The 22,767-nt window shown below is 40.9% G+C and overlaps 1 protein-coding gene across 1 annotated transcript in view; it reads right to left on the bottom strand.

The window, feature by feature from the left end:
• Window positions 1-22,767, bottom strand: part of SEZ6L (seizure related 6 homolog like) — a 678,351-nt gene that overhangs the window by 131,694 nt on the left and 523,890 nt on the right. The window contains exon 7 of the mRNA XM_073629414.1: window positions 20,093-20,247. Coding sequence (XP_073485515.1) covers window positions 20,093-20,247 — 155 coding nt within the window. The remainder of the gene's footprint in view (window positions 1-20,092; window positions 20,248-22,767) is intronic.

A 22,767-nucleotide genomic window follows, 5' to 3' on the forward strand; every position in this document is an offset into this window, starting at 1 on the left:
GCTCACTTGCATCTGACAGACGCAAGTAGAGGAGAGCCGATCGGTGGCTCTCCTGACAGGGAGGGTCTGCGCTGATTTTTTATCAGCACAGCCCTCCCTCGGATGCCCACATTAGACCACCAGGGAAGCTGCCAGGACCACCAGGGAAGCACCTAACATGTGGATGGCCAGGTACATCCCCCATGGCCATCCACATGTGAAAATTAATGATCAACATATGCCAATCAGTGCCCACAAATGAGCACTGACTGGCACCTCTATGGCACAATAAAAATTAGTGATTCCCAGCAATGCCACCCATCAGTGTCACCAGTGTCACCCATCAGTGTCCATCAGTGCCACCTATCAGTGCCCATCTGTACCCATCAGTGCCCACCTATCAGTGCCCATCAGTGTCCATCTGTGCCCACCTATCAGTGCCACCCATAAGTACCCATCAGTGCCACCCATAAGTACCTATCAGTGCTGCCTGAGTGCCCATCAGTGCCGCCTATGAGTGCCACCTATCAGTGCCCATCAGTGCCGCCTATCAGTGCCCATCATCAATGCCCATCAGTGCCACCTCATCAATGCCACCTCTATGGTGCCACCTCGTCGGTGCCCATCAGTGCCGCCCTATCAGTGCCCATCAGTGCAATCATATCAGTGCCCGTCATTGAAGAAGAAAACGTACTTATTTACAAAAAAATTTTAACAGAAACAAAGAAAAACTTTTTTTTCAAAATTTTCAGTCTTTTTTTTATTTGTTACGCAAAAAATAAAAATCGCAGAGGTGATCAAATACCACCAAAAGAATGCTCTATTTTTGGGAACAAAATGATAAAAAATTTGTTTGGGTACAGTGTAGCATGACCGCGCAATTGTCATTCAATTTGCAACAGCGCTTAAAGCTGAAAATTGGCTTGGGCAGGAAGGTGTATAAGTGCCTGGTATTGAAGTGGTTAAAAAAAAAATCCCAGCAGTGATTAAAGACACCAAAAGACAAAAGAAAGCTCTACAGTAAAACCTTGGTTTGCAAGCATAATTCGTTCCAGAAACATGCTTGTAATCCAAAGCACTTGTATATCAAAGCATTTTTTTACATGGTATAAAAGAGAAAAGAGGCACCTCTAAGTGTAGCAATAAGTTACTAAATGTTGTACCTTCATTAAATGTAACCATATTGCTACACTTAGAGGCTCCTCTCTTCTTTTTTATACTCAGTTGTGACATGATGCTACTCTTATATCAAGACATCGCTTGTATATCAAGGCAAAATTTATTAAAACATTTTGCTTGTCTTGCAAAATGCTCTCAAACCAAGTTACTCTCAAACCAAGGTTTTACTGTATTTGTGTGAAGAAAGTGATAAAAATTTCACATGGTTACAGTGTAGCTTGATCGTGCAATTGTCATTCAAAGTGTGACAGTGCTGAAAGCTGAAAAATGGCCTGGGCAGGAAGGGGGTGAAAGTGCCCTTTAGGTAAGTGGTTAAACTGCATTAGGTAAATGAAGAATTACACAAAAACAAAGAGCGATACAGTACATCTTTTTCAACTACTACCTGTAATAATATTAACTCGTTCAGATCCATGCTATAGCCGAATGACAGCTACAGCACGGACCTACTTTGCTGGGAGTACGTCTATTGACATCCTCCCATGCCCGAGCGGCCTGCGTGCCCCCTGCAGACCGCGTGTGGCGCACTCTGTTTTTAGCAAGTCTATGAGACTCGGCTGATCACAGATCAGAGTAAGGGGATACCAACCCCTTACCACGTGATCAGCTGTCAGCCAATGACAGCTGATCACATGTTGTAAACAGAGCCGGTAATCGGCTATTTTTTCTCCTCGTGCTGACAGCGTGAGGAGAAAAAAAAGCCGATCATCGGCGGCTTTCAGAGGGACATCGGTCCCGATCAAGGAGAACTGCTGCTGAGTGATCAGTGCCCACCTGTGCCACCTGCCATTGCCACCTACCAGTGCCCACCAGTGCTGCCTACCAGTGCCCACAGTGCCACCCATCAGTGCCCACAGTGCCACTCATCACTGCCCACAGTGCCACCTATCAGTGTCACAATCAGTGCCTCATCAACAGTGCTGCCCATCAGGGTCACCTACCAGTGCCTATCAGTGTCACCTACCAGTGCCACCTATCAGTGCCCATTAGTGGTACCTATCAGTAAAACCTATCAGTGCCCATCAGTTCCACCCATCAGTGCCACCCATCAGGGCCCTTCAGTGCCATCTTATCAGTGTCCATCAGTGCTGCCTTATCTGTGCCCATCAGTGCTGCCTTATCTGTGCCTATCAGTGTCACCTCATCAGCGCATATCAATGAAGGAGAAAAATTACCTGTTTGCAAAATTTTATAACAAACTATGAAACGTATTTTTTTTCTTTCAAAATTGTCCAAATTTTTGTTTGTTTAGCAAAAAATAAAAATCCCAGCTGTGATTAAATACCACCAAAAGAAAGCTCTATTTGTGTGAAAAAAATGATAAAAATGTCATTTGGGTACAGTGTTGTATGACCGCGCAATTGTCATTCAAAGTGTGACAGAGCTGAAAGCTGAAAATTGGTCTGGGCAGGAGGGGGGTTTAAGTGCCCAGTAAGCAAGTGGTTAAAAAAAATATTGCATGAATACACTGAATTATTCTACAAGTCAAACTAGACATGTTTTTAAAATGAAGTAGACAAGTTTTTAAAATGAAGTAAAGATACTCCTTTGAGACTTATATGCCAGTAGAACATAAGAAATAACAATGTATTTTGCACTGTGACAGTTATAAAAACTTTGTTTCAAAGTTACATTCACATATAAAGAATATAAAAGAAATTCCTTTTAAACTTAGCCATACTTAATGTTTCCTCTCTGGCTGTTCTATTGTAGACAGCTGCCACTTCTTATTAGGCTGATTTTTGTGTGTCTCTTTCTGTTTATGCATAGTCTACAATGAATAAAGAAATGAATAAGAAATGTATATCCCTCAGGACTTGCCGGTTTGATGTAGTCTACCTGCAAGAGATACAAATCACTTTCTATTTATGGAAAAGTAGTAGTCTGATCAAGTGGCTCTTCTCTGCCATTAAGTCTCTTTTTCCGCATAGCTTAAGGTTGAATCTGTTCAATATAAGGCAGTCCAGCAAAGCCAAGATGGAGAAGCTGATGTAATTGAAAGAGAAAATCTATTATTTTGAAGTACATATGTGGGCCATTAATATAATAGGGAAAGAAACCATTTTTTTTTACAAAGTCCATCTAAATACAAGTAGCTGCTCTTGTTCTCTTCAATAGACCCATAATGGTTAAGACAAAATCTTATATAGTTTTGACTTGTATATTTCTACAGCATCAGTTACCATATATATTAAAATATAAGGATCAAAGTACATTTTATACTGAGTGAGATTCAGTTAGGCTTCACAAGGAGATTACAGTCTCTAGTGTATAGAAGAACCTCTTTGTGGTAAACCTGTGCTTTAAAAGGTGCAGGTTCCATTGCTGTCACTACTTAGGAAAAGGAATATTGGAAGGAGGGATTCATACAAGAACCCTCAATAATTGGACAAGTGATGTCCGATACCTCATCCTGAAGATAAATGCACAAAAAAGCCCTAACTACTAAATTGGAAGGAGTATAACGTTACCAATGAAGTAAAAAAGTATCAAAAATATTTATTTATACAGGTTAAAAATGAAAACATGAAAGTATACACAAATACCACAGACATAACCATGAGAACAGTGAAATGCTTTTCTTAGTGTTGATTCTCATCAATTCTACTGCAGTAGGAAATGAGGGACTTGCTTGAACTTCGATGCAGTTGCGTTTTAGGGGACATAGTCCGCATCTTCAGGCAAAGTATATCACAGTCAGAACACTAGAATAAGAAATATTATGAGTATCAATTCCAATCTCAATCTATCAATAAGTATAATGGCTCAATAATGTATTGCCACATACCTAAAAGTTGTATACAAAAACAAATAAACGGAGTCACAATGCATGGTCTTCATATGGTCGACCGCCGCCACCTTCTGGTCACCTTGGATAGTCCACATACAGCTCTTTAAGGAGACCAAGCTCTTAATAGTGTTTGTTGTAAATATCTGAAAAGGTATATCATATGGAGATCATAGTAACCAACATGAAACAACCCCATAGGGGCACACATGAATATGTGTGAAATAGGGCAAAAGGATAGTTTGGCGTGGGTTCCCTTTAAAATACAAACTACTGGGGAGTAGGGGTGTAGTTTGTAGGTCGACCATATGAAGACCATGCATTGTGACTCCATTTATTTGTTTTTGCATACAACTTTTAGGTATGTGGCAATACTTTACTGAGCCATTATACTTATTGATTGATTGAGATTGGAGTTGATACTCATAATATTTCTTATTCTAGTGTTTTGACTGAGATATATTTTTCCGGAAGAAGCGGGTCCTGTGAAACGTAACTGAGTCAAAGTTCAAGCAAATCCCTCATTTCCTACTGAAGTAGGATTTCTGAGAATCAACACTAAGAAAAGCAATTCACTGTTCTCATGGTTATGTGTGTGGTATATGTGTATATTTTCATGTTTTCATTTTAACTCGTATAAATAAATATTTTTGATACTTTTTTTACTCCATTGGTACTGTTATAGTCCTTCCAAGTTAGTAGTTAGGGTTGTTTTGTGCTGTCACTACTTAGTGACTAACTTGGAACATGTACAGTATGTAGCCAGTGAAAGTTGAAAAGCACCTTTAAAACAAATCAGATCACAATAACTGTGTTCATAGGTTTCCTTTTAAAGAAGTTTTAAAAAAAAAAAATAAAAATGGCAAAACTCTTCATTTGGGGAATAATGGCTGGGGGAAAGATCATTCATCATGGACTCTGTTCAATAGGCTAACTAAAAACCAGTTTGGAACCATAGGATAGCTGAGGTTGTTTTGGCTTTAAAAAAAGGAAACACTTTTAGTAAAAAAAACAATGAAATTGTTTGAAAAGTAGCTAACTCACCATTACTTTCAGTTTACAGATCTTAAAATGTTTAAATGTTTGCAAAAGTCAAAAAACACTGTTTAATTTACATTTTAGGAGTGCTAACATAGCTTGTGGGGAAATGGATCATCTATTTTATTACAATAGCTTGTTTCCATTTAAAAACAAAACTATACATCCAAACAGTGCATAGTGACCCATACATGTCGGCACCCCAGCCAATTTTTCAATCGGCTCTCCAGTGCTGCAGCGAGGTCTCCTGAAAGTGGGGCCAGGTACCTGTCAAAAACAGGTACCCACTCCCCCCTCAAAAGATGCCAAATGTGGCAGCGGAGAGTGGGAGGAAGCAAACAAGTGGAGCTTCCCCTTTTGGGTGGAGCTCCGCTTTACTTTGTAGCACTATGGATTATCTAGAGACAGCTCAGCTGATGATGCTTGTTTTAAGGCACTGTTTTCCTCACTGAGAACTCAGAGCCATTCCTCTGAAAGCTTCTTTAAGAATAGATAGGGTTATTATTATTATACAGAATTTATATAGCGTCAACATTTTGTGCAGCACTTTACAACATTAGAGCAAACAGTACAGTTACAATACAATTCAATACAGGAGGAATCAGAGGTCCCTGTTTGTTAGAACTTACAATCTAAAATGGAGGGTAAAGTGATACAAAAGGTAATAACTGTGGGGGATGAGCTGATGGAGAAAATAAAAGTACAGTTGTTAGGTGGAGGCAGGATAGGCTATTCTGAAGAGAAAAGTTTTTAGGGATCACCTGAATGTGGATAGAGTAGGAGATAGTTGGACAGATTGGGGTTGGGAATTCCAAAGGATGGGAGAGGCTCAGGAGAAGTCCTGGAGGCGAGCATGAGAGGAGATGACAACTAGAGAGCAGGAGGTCTTGGGAGGGATGAAGAAAACGGTTTGGTTGGTATATTGATTGATACAATAATTCATATGTGAAAACGGGACTAGAGCTCCACCTGGTGACTGTATATATTCAATATTTCATACCTAGCTTACTAATAAATAAAGATATACTTAATATATACAATTCCAAACTAAATTTCCTTTAAAGTAGGCACATGCATCCAAGCTTAGATTCCTTGTAGAATTGCCTGGGAGCACCAAAGCCTAATTTGCAAATATATTTTCTGAAGTTTTACTTGTCACTCACTCACACTTCCAATGCCCCACTTTTCAGTTAGTCAAACTGTCTATGAAAAGGATATTCCAATAGTAAACCATTATTGGTTTATAGGGAAGGCAAGGGGCAAGCATGCCCTCAGAAACAAAATACTTGGAAATATATAATTAAAAGCAAAAAGGTGCACCAGTCAAGTGCATTACCAATGGCACCATTTATTAAACTTACAAACACCCAATGATGTGTATCAGATGCTTATGCGTTTTGAGGGTATACCTCTGCTCTAAGGAACAGGGTATACTTTCAAAATGCATCAGCTTCTGCTACACATCATTGGGTGTAATCTGTGTCTGTCTAGGGCCACAGGCTGTGGCTAGGGTTGAAGATCCTTCTGTTTTATGCTATGAGCTTATCACAATCTATGTTTGAGAATATAATGATACTTCTATTTTAATAAATGGTGCCATTGGTAATGCACTAAGGTGATGCATCCATTTTGCTTTTTGTGATATTGTGTTCCGTATTCCCCTGTCTAAGGTGGGATGCAAGGCCTAGGAAGCATTGTGTGACCTGGAGAAACCTGTGACAATTGGAGGCCCATCGATGAAAACTGGGTGACTTACATCCACCACATCCACTACACCTGAGTATAAAAGGAGTTTTTTTGTGGTATATTGATTGCCTGGAAATATATTGAAGCCCCCCATGCTTTATGGCTCCTGGGGTACTCTGCAAGGTACTCAGCTTCATCTGAAGGAAATTAATTATTATTATTATTATTATTATTATTATTATTATACAGGATTTATATAGTGCCAACAGTTTGCACAGCATTTTACAATATACAGGGAGACAATACAGCAACAACACAATTCAATACAAGATGATTAGAAGGGCCCTGATCCTGCGAGCTTACAATCTAATAGCGAGGGGCTGGTGGAACAAAAGGTAATAAATGTAAGGGATGAACTGATGGGAGAGATAGAAGATTTGGTTATTAGCTGAAGGCAGGATAAGCTTCCTTGAAGAGATGGGTTTTAGGGATCACATAAAAGTGGACAGAGTAGGAGAAAGCTGGACAGATTGGGGTAGAGAGTTCCAGAGGATGGGATGGGCTCTGTAGAAATCCTAGAGATGAGGCAAGGGAGCTAGGGAGCAGGAGGTCTTGGGGGGGAGTGGAGAGGACAGTTTGGGTGATATTTAGAGACAATATTGGTGATGTAGCTCGGGGCAGTTAAGTTGTACATGGCTTTATATGTTATTGTTAGTGTTTTAAAATATATTTGTTGAGCAATGGGAAGCCAGTGGAGGGATTGGCAGAGAGTCTGGCAGCAGCATTCATGATAGACTGAACATAATGAACATAAGTTTGCTTTAGGTACTGTCAAAGATTACATTTTTTGGCATTCATAAAACTGTTTAGAGGAATGGCACGGATAAAATGTGTTCTGGAATATAGAGTATAGAAATCTGTTGGTGTAATTCAGTTCATTGGCATCCACATCATCTATTCCTGAAATAGTAATTTTATAAGGAATTTTATAAGGACTGACCCTGCAAATTTGGCTTCAAATAAAGTTTGGTAACACACACACACTAATCAAATGAAAATCTGAAGGCATTCGATATGGGAGAACTCAGAACCAAATCGTATTTACTGTAATAAATGTCTACTGTACACTGAACACTGCTGTCTACAGTTCAGTCTTCACAAAATGTAACAAAATTATTTTATCCTTGCTTTAAAAAGTTTAGATCAAAGCCCAGCATTATAAAGAATTCATCTGCATGAGGTCTCATGTGGACAGGAGGTTAAGCATCTACATTACTTCCAAAAGATTCTTTCCAGACTTGACAAGTCCCATGAGGAAAAGCAGGTGAAATTCAGACTACACCCTTTGACATGATTTACGCTGTGGGATGAGAAACAGGCTGGCAGCTTTTCTTAATTATATTTGGGAACTAGTATTTGACACATATAAACTCAGCATTAAGGCATAGTATTAAATCTCAATGTCAATTATTTTGAAAATCAGTCCAATACTTTGAACAAATACATCTTATCTCATTCTCTTAGGCTTCTGTTAAATATGAATCTTCTTTGTACATTAAAATAACACATATCACAGATGGTGTACATTTACATTTTTAAGAACTTAAAATGTCTTAAATGCTAAGGGTCTTATTTATAAAGGTATAAATTACCATTTTACTGTACAAACGTCCATTTAGGAGGCACATGGAAAAAAAAGATTGCTATTTTTTAATCCATTTCATGGAACAGTGTCCGCATCTTCAGGGATAGCGATTTGTGTGATCTTATGACATGCAATGATTAACTGACAAATTCAACAATACTTTAAAAGCAATTCAGGTTCATATAATTTTTACCCCGGGGAGTGAAAATAGGATTCCACCAAGTGACATGTGTCACCGAATATAGCTCGTCTTGTCAGCAGCTGGCAACAAATACTTGGAAGACAGCCATCCACATGAGTAGCACGGCTCAAGGAGAAAAAGCCTCTATTGTTTGTTTACATTCTGCAGGCTGATCTTTAGTGTGCTGGCTGCACCTGCATGATAGATTCCCACAGGTTTTGATAACCTTGTCACTCAATACACCAACACGGTGTACTGTTCATAATGCTTTTTTATGCAAAACTTCACTAACAATTGCATTTTCAGGACAAGCTTTCAGGCTATATCCACTTCTTTAGGGCTGGGTTCACACTATTGTGAATTGGATGTGGATTTCTCCGCATCCAATACGCATAGAAGGAGATTGTGACCGGCACTCTATGGGGCTGGTTCACACATCTCTGCAGCAGCTCTGGTGCGAATTGCACAGGAGCCCTGTGTGTCTTTTGGTCAGCTTCAGGTCTGAATTCAGCCAAAAATGTGGGCTGAAATCGCACCTGAAACGATGAATGAAGATGCACCGGACTCCTGCTGTGAGCCGCTGCGATCTCTAGTGTGAACCCAGCCTTAAGGTCCAAACTGTACTGATACACAGAGGTTTTAGCAAAGTAGCCGATTTCTTCTTTACATCTAGATAAAACCTCTATGTATTAGTATATAAATATATACAGTCAGGTCCATAAATATTGGGACATCGACACAATTCTAAACTTTTTGGCTCTTTACACCACCCCAATGGATTTGAAATGAAACGAACAAGATGTGCTTTAACTGCAGACTTTCAGCTTTAATTTGAGGGTATTTACATCCAAATCAGGTGAACAGTGTAGGAATTACAACATTTTGTATATGTGCCTCACACTTTTTAAGGGACCAATAGTAATGGGACAATTGGCTGCTCAGCTGCTCCATAGCCAGGTGTGTGTTATTCCCTCATTATCCCATTTACAAGGAGCAGATAAAAGTTCCAGAGTTCATTTCAAGTGTGCTATTTGCATTTGGAATCTGTTGCTGTCAACTCTCAATATGAGATCCAAAGAGCTGTCACTATCAGTGAAGCAAGCCATCATTAGGCTGAAAAAACAAAACAAACCCATCAGAAAGATAGCAAAAACATTAGGTGTGGCCAAATCAACTGTTTGGAACATCCTTAAAAAGAAAGAATGCACCAGTGGGCTCAGCAACACCAAAAGACCCAGAAGACCACAGAAAACCACTGTGGTGGATGACCGAAGAATTCTTTCCCTGGTGAAGAAAACACCCTTCACAGCAGTTGGCCAGATCAAGAACACTCTCCAAGAGGTAGGTGTATGTGTGTCAACGTCAACAATCAAGAGAAGACTTCACCAGAGTGAATACAGAGGGTTCACCACAAGATGTAAACCATTGGTGAGCCTCAAAAACAGGCCAGATTAGAGTTTGCCAAACAACACCTAAAAAAGCCTTCACAGTTCTGGAACAACATCCTATGGACAGATGAGACCAAGATCAACTTGTACCAGAGTGATGGGAAGAGAAGAGTATGGAGAAGGAAAGGAACTGCTCATGATCCAAAGCATACCACCTCATCAGTGAATCATGGTGGTGGTAGTGTCATGGCGTGGGCATGTATAGCTACCAATGGAACTGGTTCTCTTGTATTTATTGATGATGTGACTGCTGACAAAAGCAGCAGGATGAATTCTGAAGTGTTTCAGGCTATATTATTTGCTCATATTCAGCAAAATGCTTCAGAACTCTTTGGATGGCGCTTCACAGTGCAGATGGACAATGACCTGAAGCATACTGCGAAAACAACCAAAGAGTTTTTTAAGGGAAAGAAGTGGAATGTTATGCAATGGTCAAGTCAATCACCTGACCTGAATCCGATTGAGCATGCATTTCACTTGCTGAAGACAAAACTGAAGGGAAAATGCCCCAAGAACAAGCAGGAACTGAAGACAGTTGCAGTAGAGGCCTGGCAGAGCATCACCAGGGATGAAACCCAGTGTCTGGTGATGTCTATGCGTTCCAGACTTCAGACTGTAATTGACTGCAAAGGATTTGCAACCAAATATTAAAAAGTGAAAGTTTGATGGATGATTGTTAATCTGTCCCGTTACTTTTGTTCCCTTAAAAAGTGGGAGGCACATATACAAACTGTTGTAATTCCTACATCGTTCCCCTGATGTTAAAGCACATCTTGTTTGTTTCATTTCAAATCCATTGTGGTGGTGGATAGAGCCAAAAAGATTAGAATTGTGTCGATGTCCCAATATTTATGGACCTGACTGTATATTGTGATATGGGGATGATTAGACTCAGAGGTGGTGAGTGTTTTTAAGGTCCATATATCAGACAGGAACTATAGTTAAGGGCTTGATGGCCCACTTTTATTAAAACACAAAGTGTAATGCTGTGTACACACGGGCGGACTTTTCGACTAGACTGGTCCGACGGAATGAATCCGTAGGACAATCCGACCATGTGTGGGCTTCATCGGACCTGCAGCGGACTTTTTCGGTCAAAAATCAGATGGACTTTAGATTTAAAACATGTTTCAAATCTTTCCGACGGATTCGAGTCCGGTCGAAAAATCCGTTCGTCTGTATGCTAGTCCGACGGAAGAAAACCGACGCTAGGGCACCTATTGGTTACTGGCTATGAACTTCCTTATTTTAGTTCGGTCGTACGTCATCACGTACGAATCCGTCGGACTTTGGTGTACTCGTGAGTAGGCAAGTCCGTTCATTCGAAAGTCCATCGGAAGTTCATCAAAAGTCCGCCGAAAGTCCGTTGGAAAGACCGTCGGACCTTTGATGCTGAAAAGTCCGCCCGTGTGTACACCACATAATGGTCTAACACAAAGTTTTGTTTAAACTAATTGTCCACACAGGGGTCTTCTCTAGCAACCATACACAGTGAAAAATGTTAGCCCACTTGGCTACACTTCAGCAGCACAGCACTGGTACCCCAGGCTCACTTAGCTTTTTTTGCCACAGCATCTCACTGTACTGCCCTACTCCTGGCCTCCAGATATGGTTCCCCAGCACCCCCGGTTCTCACACACTTCTCGATAACTGAGATTCCCTCCAGCCCCTCTGGACTCGTTAGTCACCTCAGCTTTCCCTGTCTCCCCTGACCCGTGTAGATATCCTGACTTTGCAGGGCCTGTGAGCAAGAAGTCCCCACAACAAAGGACCTTGTCTCCTGAGAAGGTGACCCCCCTGGCTAGAGCACACCACTCTCTTCACACAATACCTATGTCTGAATGGCAGCCCTGTGCTCTCTTCAAGCCTGGCTTATAACGAATGGGTGCACCTGGACAAGCACCCTACTGGTCTTCAATGAGACTGGGTTGGAGGTTTCTTCCCTGACAAAACTCTTTGAAATCTCCAAACTATGAAGCCCAATCCGGGAATACCAAAATCAGGAGAAAGCAGTAAAAACATTTTTCTCTGCTCATAATCGATATTCTGGCTTCCCGCACTCTGCATACATGCAAACTCATTAACCTTTTTATAACCATTTACACAGTGGCAGGATATGACATATATATATATATATATATATATATATATATATATATATATATATATATATATGTAGATATACATATGTATATATACACCTTTCTATGTAAAAATGTTAGACAGGTGTGGGAAAATGCTGTAAATTAAGAATGCTTTCAGAAATAGAAGTGTTAATAGTTTATCTTTACCAATTAACAAAATGTAAAAGTTAATATACTAAAAATATTAGAGATATCTAAATCATATCAATATTTGCCTTCAAAATGGCTTCAATTCTTCTAGGTACACTTGCACACAGTTTTTGGAACTTGGCAGGTAGCCTGTTCCCAACATCTTTAAGAACTTACCACACATTTTCTGTAGATGCCAGTTGCCTCAAATCCTTCTGTCTCTCCATGTAATCCCAAACAGACTCAGTGATGTTGAGATCAGGGCTCTGTGGGGGCCAAATCATCACTTTCAGGACTCCTTGTTCTTCTTTACACTGAAGATAATTCTTAATAACATTGGCTTGGGGCCAATCACAGCTCTGTGATGGTACGGCATGATGGATAAGTGTCTGCCTATATTTCTCAGCATTGAGGACACCATTGATCCTGACCAAATCTCTAACTCTATGTGCAGAAATGCAGCCCCAAACTTGCAAGGAACCTCCACCATGCTTCACTGTTACCTGCAGACATGCATTATTGTACTGCTCTCCAGCCCTTCGGCAAACAAACTGCCTACTGCTGCAGTCAAATATTAGAAATTTTGACTCATCAGTCCAGAGCACCTGCTGCCATTTATCTGCATCCCCATTCCGATATTTTCATGCATAGTTGAGTCACTTAGCCTTGTTTCTATGTGGGTGGTATGAGGTATGGCTTTTTGGCCACAATTCTTCCATGAAGACCTCTTCTGGCCAGACTTCTCCAGACAGTAGATGGGCGTACCTGGGTTCCACTGGCTTCCATCAGTTTTGTGCTGATGGAAATGCTGGACATCTTCTGATGTCGGGGGGAAGTAAGCATGATGTTTCTTTCATCTGCTGCATTCATTTTCCTTGGGCGTCTAAAGTCCTCAATGTTGCCCTAAATGCTGAGAAATACAGGCAGATACTTATCCATCATGCTATACCATCAGGAAGGCATGTGATTAGCCCCACATTTATTCTGCAGCAGGCCAATGACCCAAAACGCACAGCCAATGTCATTAAGAATTATCTTCAGCATAAAGAAGAACAAGGAGTCCTGGAAGAGATGGTTTGGCCCCCCCAGAGCCCCGATCTCAACATCATCAAGTCTGTCTGGGATTACATGAAGAGACAGAAGGATTTGAGACAGCCTACATCCACAGAAGGTTAGTTCTCCAAGATGTTTGGAACAACCTACCTACCGAGTTCCTTCAAAAACTGTGCGCAAGTGTACCTAGAAGAATTGAGAGGATTTGAGTCATCTCCATGACAAGATTATCGCCTGGCATCGATACATAGATGATGTTTTAATCTTTTGGTCTGGTAGCCAGCCTGAACTAAATGAATTTCTTAGTATACTTTCAATTAACAACTTTAACCGATTCCCGACCGGCGAACGCCGATGTACGTTGGCAGAATGGCACGGCTGGGCAAATGGGCGTACCTGTACGTCCATTTGAATTCCCCGCCGTGCCATTGCGTGCGCGCCGGCGGCGGCGCGCATGCGCGCCGGCTGAGAGCTCCGTGAGTCGGGTCGCGGGTCCCGTGGACTTGATCGGCGTGGGGATACCCACGATCGCCTCACGGAGAGGACGAACGGGGAGATGCTGATGTAAACAGCATCTCCCCATTCTGCTTAGTGACAAGTGTCACTCGAGCAGAGATCAGTGACGTCACACACCAGCCCATCCCCCTGACAGTTAGAAATCACTCCCCTAGGACACACTTAACCCCTCCCCACCCCCTAGTAGCAGTCACAATAAAAATCGCTGATCGCCGCCATTTCTAGTAAAAAAAATTTTTTTAATAAAAATGCTATAAAACTATCCCCTATTTAGTAAACGCTATAACTTTTGCGCAAACCAATTAATCAACGCTTATTGCGATTTTTTTTTACCAAAAATATGTAGAAGAATACGATCGGCCTAAACTGAGGAAAAAAAATGTTTTTTTATATATTTTTGGGGGATATTTATTATAGCAAAATGTAAAAAATAATGCGTTTTTTTCAAAATTGTTGCTCTTTTACTGTTTATAGCGCAAAAAATAAAAATCGCAGAGGCGATAAAATACCACCAAAAGAAAGCTCTATTTGTGGGAAAAAAAGGACGTCAATTTTGTTTGGGAGCCACGTCGCACGCCTGCGCAATTGTCAGTTAAAGCGACGCAGTGCCGAATCACAAAAAACGCTCTGGTCAGGAAGGGGGTAAAATCTTCCGGGGCTGAAGCGGTTAACCTAAAGTTTACTATGCACTGTAGCCAAAGCAGCATTAGCTTCCTAGATTTAACTATTTCAATTGACGCACAAGGTAAATTAGACTCTTCTTTATATAGGAAGCCCTCAGTTGGCAACACCATCCTCCACGCTGAAAGTTCTCACCCAGCTTCCCTACTTAAAAGCATTCCCTACAGCCAGTACTTACGGCTAAAACGGAATTGCAGTAAAGACTCCGACTTTCAAATTGCAGCTAGGGACCTCTATAACAGGCTTAAAACTCGTGGCTACAGCCATGCCTGCTTGAAAAGAGCATACAACCGTGCAAATGCAAAAACTAGAAATACCTTAATATTCTCGAATAAACAGGTCGTGCAGCCCGACACAGTAAGAGTCATCACTCGTTACTCTAGCCAACACAAGGAGATTAGACGTATCTTAACCAAATATTGGCCACTCTTGCCAGAAGATCCAGTTGCTAAAAAATACCTTAAGGATTCCCCTGAAATAACATTCAGACGAGCTCCCTCTCTTAAGGACCGATTGGTCCACAGCCATTTTGAAGCCACGTTGCCACCAACCACTCAAACCACTTGGGGCACCTTCCTATGTGGATCATGTGATATCTGCAAATTTGTAGACAGTAAAACCAAATTTAAACTTCCCAATGTCAAATGGCATTCAATCCAATGTAGGGTCACCTGCCAGACACCAGGGGTTATTTACCTAGCCAAGTGTCTGTGCGGTGGCTTCTACATTGGTAAAACAAAACGTAAATTTCTGAAAAGAATCAGGGATCACGTCAAACCCATTATTAAAAAAAGTCTGATGGATACAGCCATCAGCCGTCATGTTGGCATGTATCATCAATTCAATCCCCACTTTATTAAGTTTCGAGCATTGGAGCATATCCCCCTGGACTCCAGGGGTGGCAGCGTGGACCGTATTTTAATAAAGTTAGAGGCCCGCTGGACATATGACCTTCGGGCCACAATATCTCCAGGATTTAACGAGAATTTAAGATTCAAGCCCTTTCTCTAATCTCCTCGGGTGGTATTCACCCTTCTAGGCGATACTCACCGTAACAAGGTCTCCATGTTTTGTTTTTGTGTTTTTTGTTTTTGTTTTTGTTTGTTCTTTTGTTTTTGTTCCTGTTCTTGTCTGCTTTTGTTTCTGTGTTTGTTTTTGTTTTTTTTTTCCCTTTATTTAATGTCCTTACCATTGCCACATTTACATTTTTATTTTTTAAATTCAATTTTACCTTTGATTTCTAAATGTATGTATAAGGAATTGACGTTCTCCACTTGGCATTATAATACTTGTGACAGACCTAGCCAAGAGATACTTTTGGAGGGGACTGAATGCTAGCCTCTTGCCGATCGATCGTGGGCCCTGGCATTTGGGGGAACAGTGCTCTTTGTGAGCTGTATGCCTAGGGACCCTTGAGGTGGTATTACTGTGGATTCGGGTCCTGGTCCCCCAGGACACACAGACTCTGGGGACCCTGGATTTGCCATATTAGGAGTAGTGGCTGATTCATAATGCTGGGACAAATACTGTTAGGAGATGCCGATGTCAATTCCAGCCACCTGTCTGTCTGTTGCCTGCTAGAATGTGTATTGTAAATAAGTCTAGTATGGGATCTAAGAGTCATTAGATCCCCATTGTTGTTTGTGTTAATTAACTCTGCTATTGTGTGAAGAAGAGTTTGTGTTGATTTGTGATAATGTTGATTGGGTTTTCTGAGCTACAAGACGGCCAGTCTGGCCTAAAGGTCATGTCTGAGTCATCTAGGCTGTCTAAAGGGATTAGTTAATTAGCCCATGTTAATTAGGTTTCTGGTCACAGGTGTATGTTCAGAGTAATATGAGCAGGAGGTATGCACCTCCTCTTTTACTGTAGAAAAAGCCTGTATTTTTCAATAAAAGAGATTGCTAGTTGAACTTACATACAGCCTGCCTGGTGTTTGTTCTGAGCTACACAACTGGATTAGAACAGCACATAGCTGTAGTTCTAGTCCCGGAGCATCGGATGACCGAACCATCAGATGTTGAGATCTGCAATCTGATTCTATAGCTGCAGAGGAGTGTCAGGAGAGTGGAACCGAGCGAGCAGGGGCTCGTTACAATACTGTTTTGTATAATGACCCTTTTTTGATGGTGTTATTTCATTCTATTGTGTATTTACTGATAGCCAGGTTTGTACTATTTTCTGTGAACATTAAGGGGGGTCATTTGGTGGCCTTGTGCCCCCTTCCCTTTCCCTTTGGGCTCCCCCCCCATATCTCTCCTGCTTGGCATGCTTGTCGGTGTGATCTTTCCCTTGTTGTGTTTCCATGCTTGGGGGTTTTGGATTTGGTGGCCATACGGACACCCAGGGCGTGATTTTTGATTTCTCAAAAACATGCCATCTGCACGCCCAGTAGCGCCTCAGGTCCCTCCTAGTGACATAGAACTGTTACGATATCCATCTAACTTTTCCATCTGCTGCTCTCCCGGGGAGCGTGTATGATGTAGGTGTGTCGGTGTTAGCGTCCATGCATTGGTTCAGCGGGATGCGCCCGGCTCCTCCTCCTCACACAGCTCCCTGGGTAATGTAGTCTGGAGGTTCCTTTTGGTGCTTCGCGTGTGTGCGCTGGCGTGATTCATGTCGAGCCGTTTACGTCAGACGCCGACTCGGTGGAGAGTAGATAAGACCGGCTTGTCTGGCTGTTCACTTCAGCCAGAGCTGGAGGACCGGGCCCCACTGAGCTGGTGTCTACATCACCACACATTACCAGGTATGCTGCACAATATATTTAAAACGCTTAATATATTATCCCACCTCTATACTGGCCAACCACTTCTCTTCTATCTCTCAGAGTGTGCTGCACTCTAAACGTTATATATTAGCACTCTTTGATCATTTTCTGAGACACGGTTCTTTGCTTTTATGCAATTACTAGTCCACCTATTTATTTATATCCTTTCTATGGTTTCATTATTTCCTGGTTCAGTGCACTATTACTTTATCTGTTACTTCTTTCACTAAGGTCACTACCTATTCTCATATTAATTGAGCTATATCCTTTTCTTTTATAGCATCTTCGTCTCAATTTTATGCCAATAGTCTGCAGATGTTCCAGAATAATGCCCCGTACACACGGTCGTACATTGATCGGACATTCCGACAACAAAATCCTAGGATTTTTTCCGACGGATGTTGGCTCAAACTTGTCTTGCATACACACGGTCACACAAAGTTGTCTGAAAATCCGATCATTCTGAACGCGGTGACGTAAAACACGTACGTCGGGACTATAAATGGGGCAGTAGCCAATAGCATTCATCTCTTTATTTATTCTGAGCATGCGTGGCACTTTGTGCATCGGATTTGTGTACACACGATCGGAAATTCCGACATTTTCCGATTTTGTTTTCGGAAAATTTTATAGCAAGCTCTCAAACTTTGTGTGTCGGAAAATCCGATGGAAAATGTGTGATGGAGCCTACACACGGTTGGAATTTCCGACAACAAGGTCCTATCACACATTTTCCGTCGGAAAATCCGACCGTGTGTACGGGGCATTAGTCTCACGAATTCCTATTCAATCAATGATAAGCATATTTATATACAATTTGTGTATTATAATTTAAAAGGAATTCCTTTTCAATATCATCCTTTATACCAGTTATCATTTATTCCTTGCATATCATTTCCTAATATACCATCTTTCACATTACAGCCCGATTCTTCTACCCTCTATGGCCATTATGTAGACCATCTCCCTCCTGTGCTGGGAAACCTCTGGGGGTGAGCTTTCACATCTGGTTGGCATGTTATTGGTGGTGCTATTTGTGGGGTGAGTGGCTGCGTTCATATGACTTGTAGTGGGAACCTGGATATTATATCAATGAACCTATTTCTATGCTAAAAACCAATACTAAATGAGAATTTGATCTAAACTGTTTTTTTTTTTTTCCTTTTTATACTGTTTAGTTTGTCATACCAATTTGTCTCTGAATTGCACTTCCCCTGAAGAAGCAATCAGCGAAACATGTTGGGCTAATTTTTCTCAAATTTGGTTTGAACCTACATATCTTACAACCAACTTGTTTTTATGACCCTTGTAAGAAGATATGTATCATGTGTAATGAATTTGTTCTCTTTTTAAAACATATTTTGTACCAATAAAATTTACACTTTTAATATAAAAGCATTTTCCAAGTTTTCTTGGCACCGTCAAAGTCCCTGTTACACTGTTCTCCTTTGTCCCTACAATTTTCTTTGGGATTAGGTGCCTTATAAATTGGGTGTTGACCATGAACCCAACCAATTCTAGTCATTTTGTGTACAGTATATAGAAGATTTGATTCTTTGGATATTTCTTCTGTTTGCTCACTTTGCATTTTGTAAATTGATTTAAAAAAAAAAATTGAATATATATATATTTTTGAAAGCATTCTTACTTTACAGCATTTTGCACAGTAACATATATAGCGTATATACATACACACACATACAGATACATAGTATTTGAAGTGCAGCGGAAAACTGATGCACATTTTTTGCATCTGGATAATGTAGTATACAGTATAAGCCATTGCCCAAATGTAACTTTAAAGTGGTATTAAACACTGAACCAAAAATGTAATATATTGCAGCTTACCATTATTAGATGTGGTGGCTCTATTAGTTTTTTTTAAGGTTTTTTTTTCCCCCTCTGTTGTCACCTGGTGATCTGACCAGTAACACACCTTCTGTAGTCTGTATTGGGCGGCACAGTGGTGTAGTGGGTAGCACTCTTGCCTAGCAGTAAAAAGGGTTGCTGGATTAAATCCTAACCACAACACTACCTCCCTGGAGTTTGCATGTTCTCCCTGTGTTTGCGTGTGTTTCCTCCGGGTACTCCGGTTTCCTCCCACACTCCAAAGACATGCTGGTAGGTTAATTGGCTTCTGTCTAAATTGCCCCTAGTATATGAATGTGTGTTAGGGACCTTAGATTGTAAGCTCCTTGAGGGTAGGGACTGATGTGAATGTACAATGTATATGTAACAGCACTGCATAAAATGATAGCGCTATATAAGTACCTTTAATAATAATATTATACAGACACCACTGTGAATGAAGGAGCACAGATTTGGACAACAGCATTGTCATATAGGGGGAAGTGGAGTGTTATAAGCACTAGCAGATTTAAAAACAGTAACAAATTGAAGCCGAACTTCAGTAAATACTTTATAATCAGTTACAGCAAACAATTTTTTTCCTTTTGGTATGTAGGTTTTATGTATATAAATAAAAACTGATCATTTTAAGCACCCCTGCCAGTGTTAAGTTGTCTGTCTCATCCCTGCAGACCTACTGGCTGGACCACCAGATGAAAATTGAATAAAGAAAACCCTAAAAAGGGAAACTAATAGAGCCATTACATCTAAGAATTTGTAAGTCGCAATATAATAAATGTTTGCTTTTGGATTTAATACTGCTTTAGGCTTTTCAAATCTACCTTCAACATGTTAACTGTGTTTTAACACACTAGTTCTTCTCATATAAAATATTTATATGAATGAGTTGAATGAGATTCAACTTGCATCTTCCTAAATTGACCAACATGTGAGAAGCAAGTTTTTTTTTATAGATCATAAGTATTTCCTAGCAAGTTTTCATTTACCTTCAAAACGAATATTGAATCCTGGAGCTGTCTTGGTCTCATCTGTGGAGAATTCAATCCTAATGCAGGACCCTTCACTAATAAGACCTTCAAATGACACAGTCTCTGTTTTTGCTGAATCAAAGAGCATCTTTCCATTGCTGTACACAGCCAACCTGTATGACATGAAATTATATATTAGACTGCCTTTGTGTTTCTACAATACAGTTTTCAATGTTCTTATACATGGCAATTTTTATATGCAACATGTGTTGCTAAAAAGAGGAAACATAAACATATTGAACGCTGTGTATGCCAGTAACAATTTGGTAGTTTGTAAAGCCTGCTGGGGATTACATTATAGTAATATGGTCCTCTGAACAGTAGTAAAATGAAACTACATAGCAATGATGTCAATGGTAAGCCAAAAAATGAAGACAACAACAAATGCAACAGCAATATTGTAATACATGGAAACAAATGAGCAATTGTTGCAATACATGGGAAACCAAATTGTAACACATGGACAAAAAATGGACAACCATTGCAATATGTGGGCAGCAAGCCGTGTAGCTCTCTAAAACTGGAGAGTACACAATCTGGTACAGCTCTATATAGAAACCAATCAGCTTCCAATTTTTTTGTCAAAGCTAATTGAACAAGCTGAAGTTAAAAGTTGATTGGCTACCATGCACAGTTGCACCAGATTTTGCACTCTCTAGTTTTAGTAAACTAAGCCCACAATGTCAGTGGCACCACTTTTTAATATATCCAATCCAGACCTTTGTCATACTTGGACTTAAAAGTACCAGAACATATCACTCGCTCCCTGAGTCACATCTGTCACTTATTAGAGAGCTAGCAAGAGGCAACTCTTAGTATTCACTTAATTTTATGATCTGACAGAGTGTGCAGTCCTGGTATTTTCAGATCCTTGTCTGAGAGAGGTTTGTCTGTCCTGTCCTCAGTCTAGTCCACACTGACAGAGCAGTCCCCCATTGGATGTAACCAGGGAGTACGAACCCCCCACTTCACCTAGGAGTGCCAATGGCAAGAGTTGTTTTTAAACATCATTCCATCATTACTAATCAAATTTGTAAGATACAAGTGTAGCGCTGGTAGATTTACAATCTACCGCAGGTTAGGTAAATTTAGTAAATTGTGCGTTAGGAAGGTAAAAGTTTGCCTCTGTTCCAGCTTGGCTGACATTGTGTGTTTCCGTGCTGACCGGTGGGTGTCGCTGTTACCACTAGTCAGTGTTGGAAAGGCAACGTGTCGAAGTGTATGGACGCTCCTCTGTCTCGGAGGCAAGCTCGATGGAGGTGGTCCTCCGAGTTGCATTCTGGGAAGAGAGTATTTATGGGATAGACGCCATGTTCTAGGATCATTTTACAGCCACCTGCTGGCCCTCCTGGCTGACGGGTATGCGTTAAGGAGCTACCTTGTGGTCCTCCGATCGGGAGGCCCATGATGCTGCAGCGCAGGGGTGGGTCCAGAGGCTTGTCTGGGGCCTACCACCGTGGCCGAGGGATGGTCCTGAGCTGTCGGTCCTGTGTGACGAAGCTGGACAACCGAGGAGATCCCAGGGGAGGACCCGTCTTGGAGAGATCACGCGGTGAGCTGGTCTATAGAGGGGCCTGGTGACTCGGTTGGAGGACTTATCTAAAAGAAGTAACTATACAGCATAGTGTTGCCGGTTCAGCTTAAAGGTTCAAGCACTGTGACTGACTTTCATTGCAGAAAATCTGATACATCCTGTGGCATAGGATTGTACGGATTTATTCCCCCAAACAAGTCTGTGGCAGAGACTTTTGATTCGTGCTGCATACTGGCTGCTAGACCAGTGAGAGAGGCCTATCCAGATGAGCAAGGAGTGTGTCCCACGAGGGGAGCGCATTCCACATAATTATCTGAATTTTACCAGGACATTTGTCGCTAAGATTCTATAAGAAGATATTTGAGTCTCTCCTGAAAGTTTCCTTTTCAGCCCCTTTCCTGCTACTTCCTAACGTTTGTCTGTTCAATAAAGCATTGAAAACGTACTCCAGTGTTGGTGCGTGTGTCGTCCAGAAGTAAACTCAACGGAACCCCTAGACCCGGTGCCAGTGAAACAGAGGGAAGCAAAGTGAAGGTAACAGACCCGCTTAAACTAGCAGCTCCACCGTGAGTTAGTGCTTTACAAGGTTCTTGAACAAAGTCCAATAAAAACTCAAATTAGGAAATCATACTGATCCTTAAAACGGAAAGTAAGGGTACTAACATTTATAGGTAAAGTTGATCCAGGGAATAACCGATTGCCTCTCGGGGGATCAGAAAGGATTTTTTCCCCCTGCTAGAGCAAATTGGTTCATGGATTGCTAGGGTTTTTTGTCTTCCTCTGGATCAACTGTGGGTATAGGATTGTGTATTTGGGATTGAATGGTTGTTTTTTTTCGTTATTTTGGTTCTACTAGATGAAATTGTGTTTTTTTTCAACCTAACTATGTAATTATGTAACTATGAAGGTAGGAGCTACTGTCTATACATGTTTTTCACCCACTTTATTAAATCTTGGTTTAGCACAGCTTTGTAGAGATAGATACCTTGGATCTTAAAATGTAATAAAGGAATGATGCTTTTTGTAAACCTATAATGTTTGCTCAACTACAACTTCATTGGAGCAACAAGAATTCCAAGTCATTTGATATTTATCACCA

The sequence above is a fragment of the Aquarana catesbeiana genome, linkage group LG01 (assembly GCF_042186555.1).
Source record: "Aquarana catesbeiana isolate 2022-GZ linkage group LG01, ASM4218655v1, whole genome shotgun sequence".
NCBI lineage: Eukaryota > Metazoa > Chordata > Amphibia > Anura > Ranidae > Aquarana > Aquarana catesbeiana.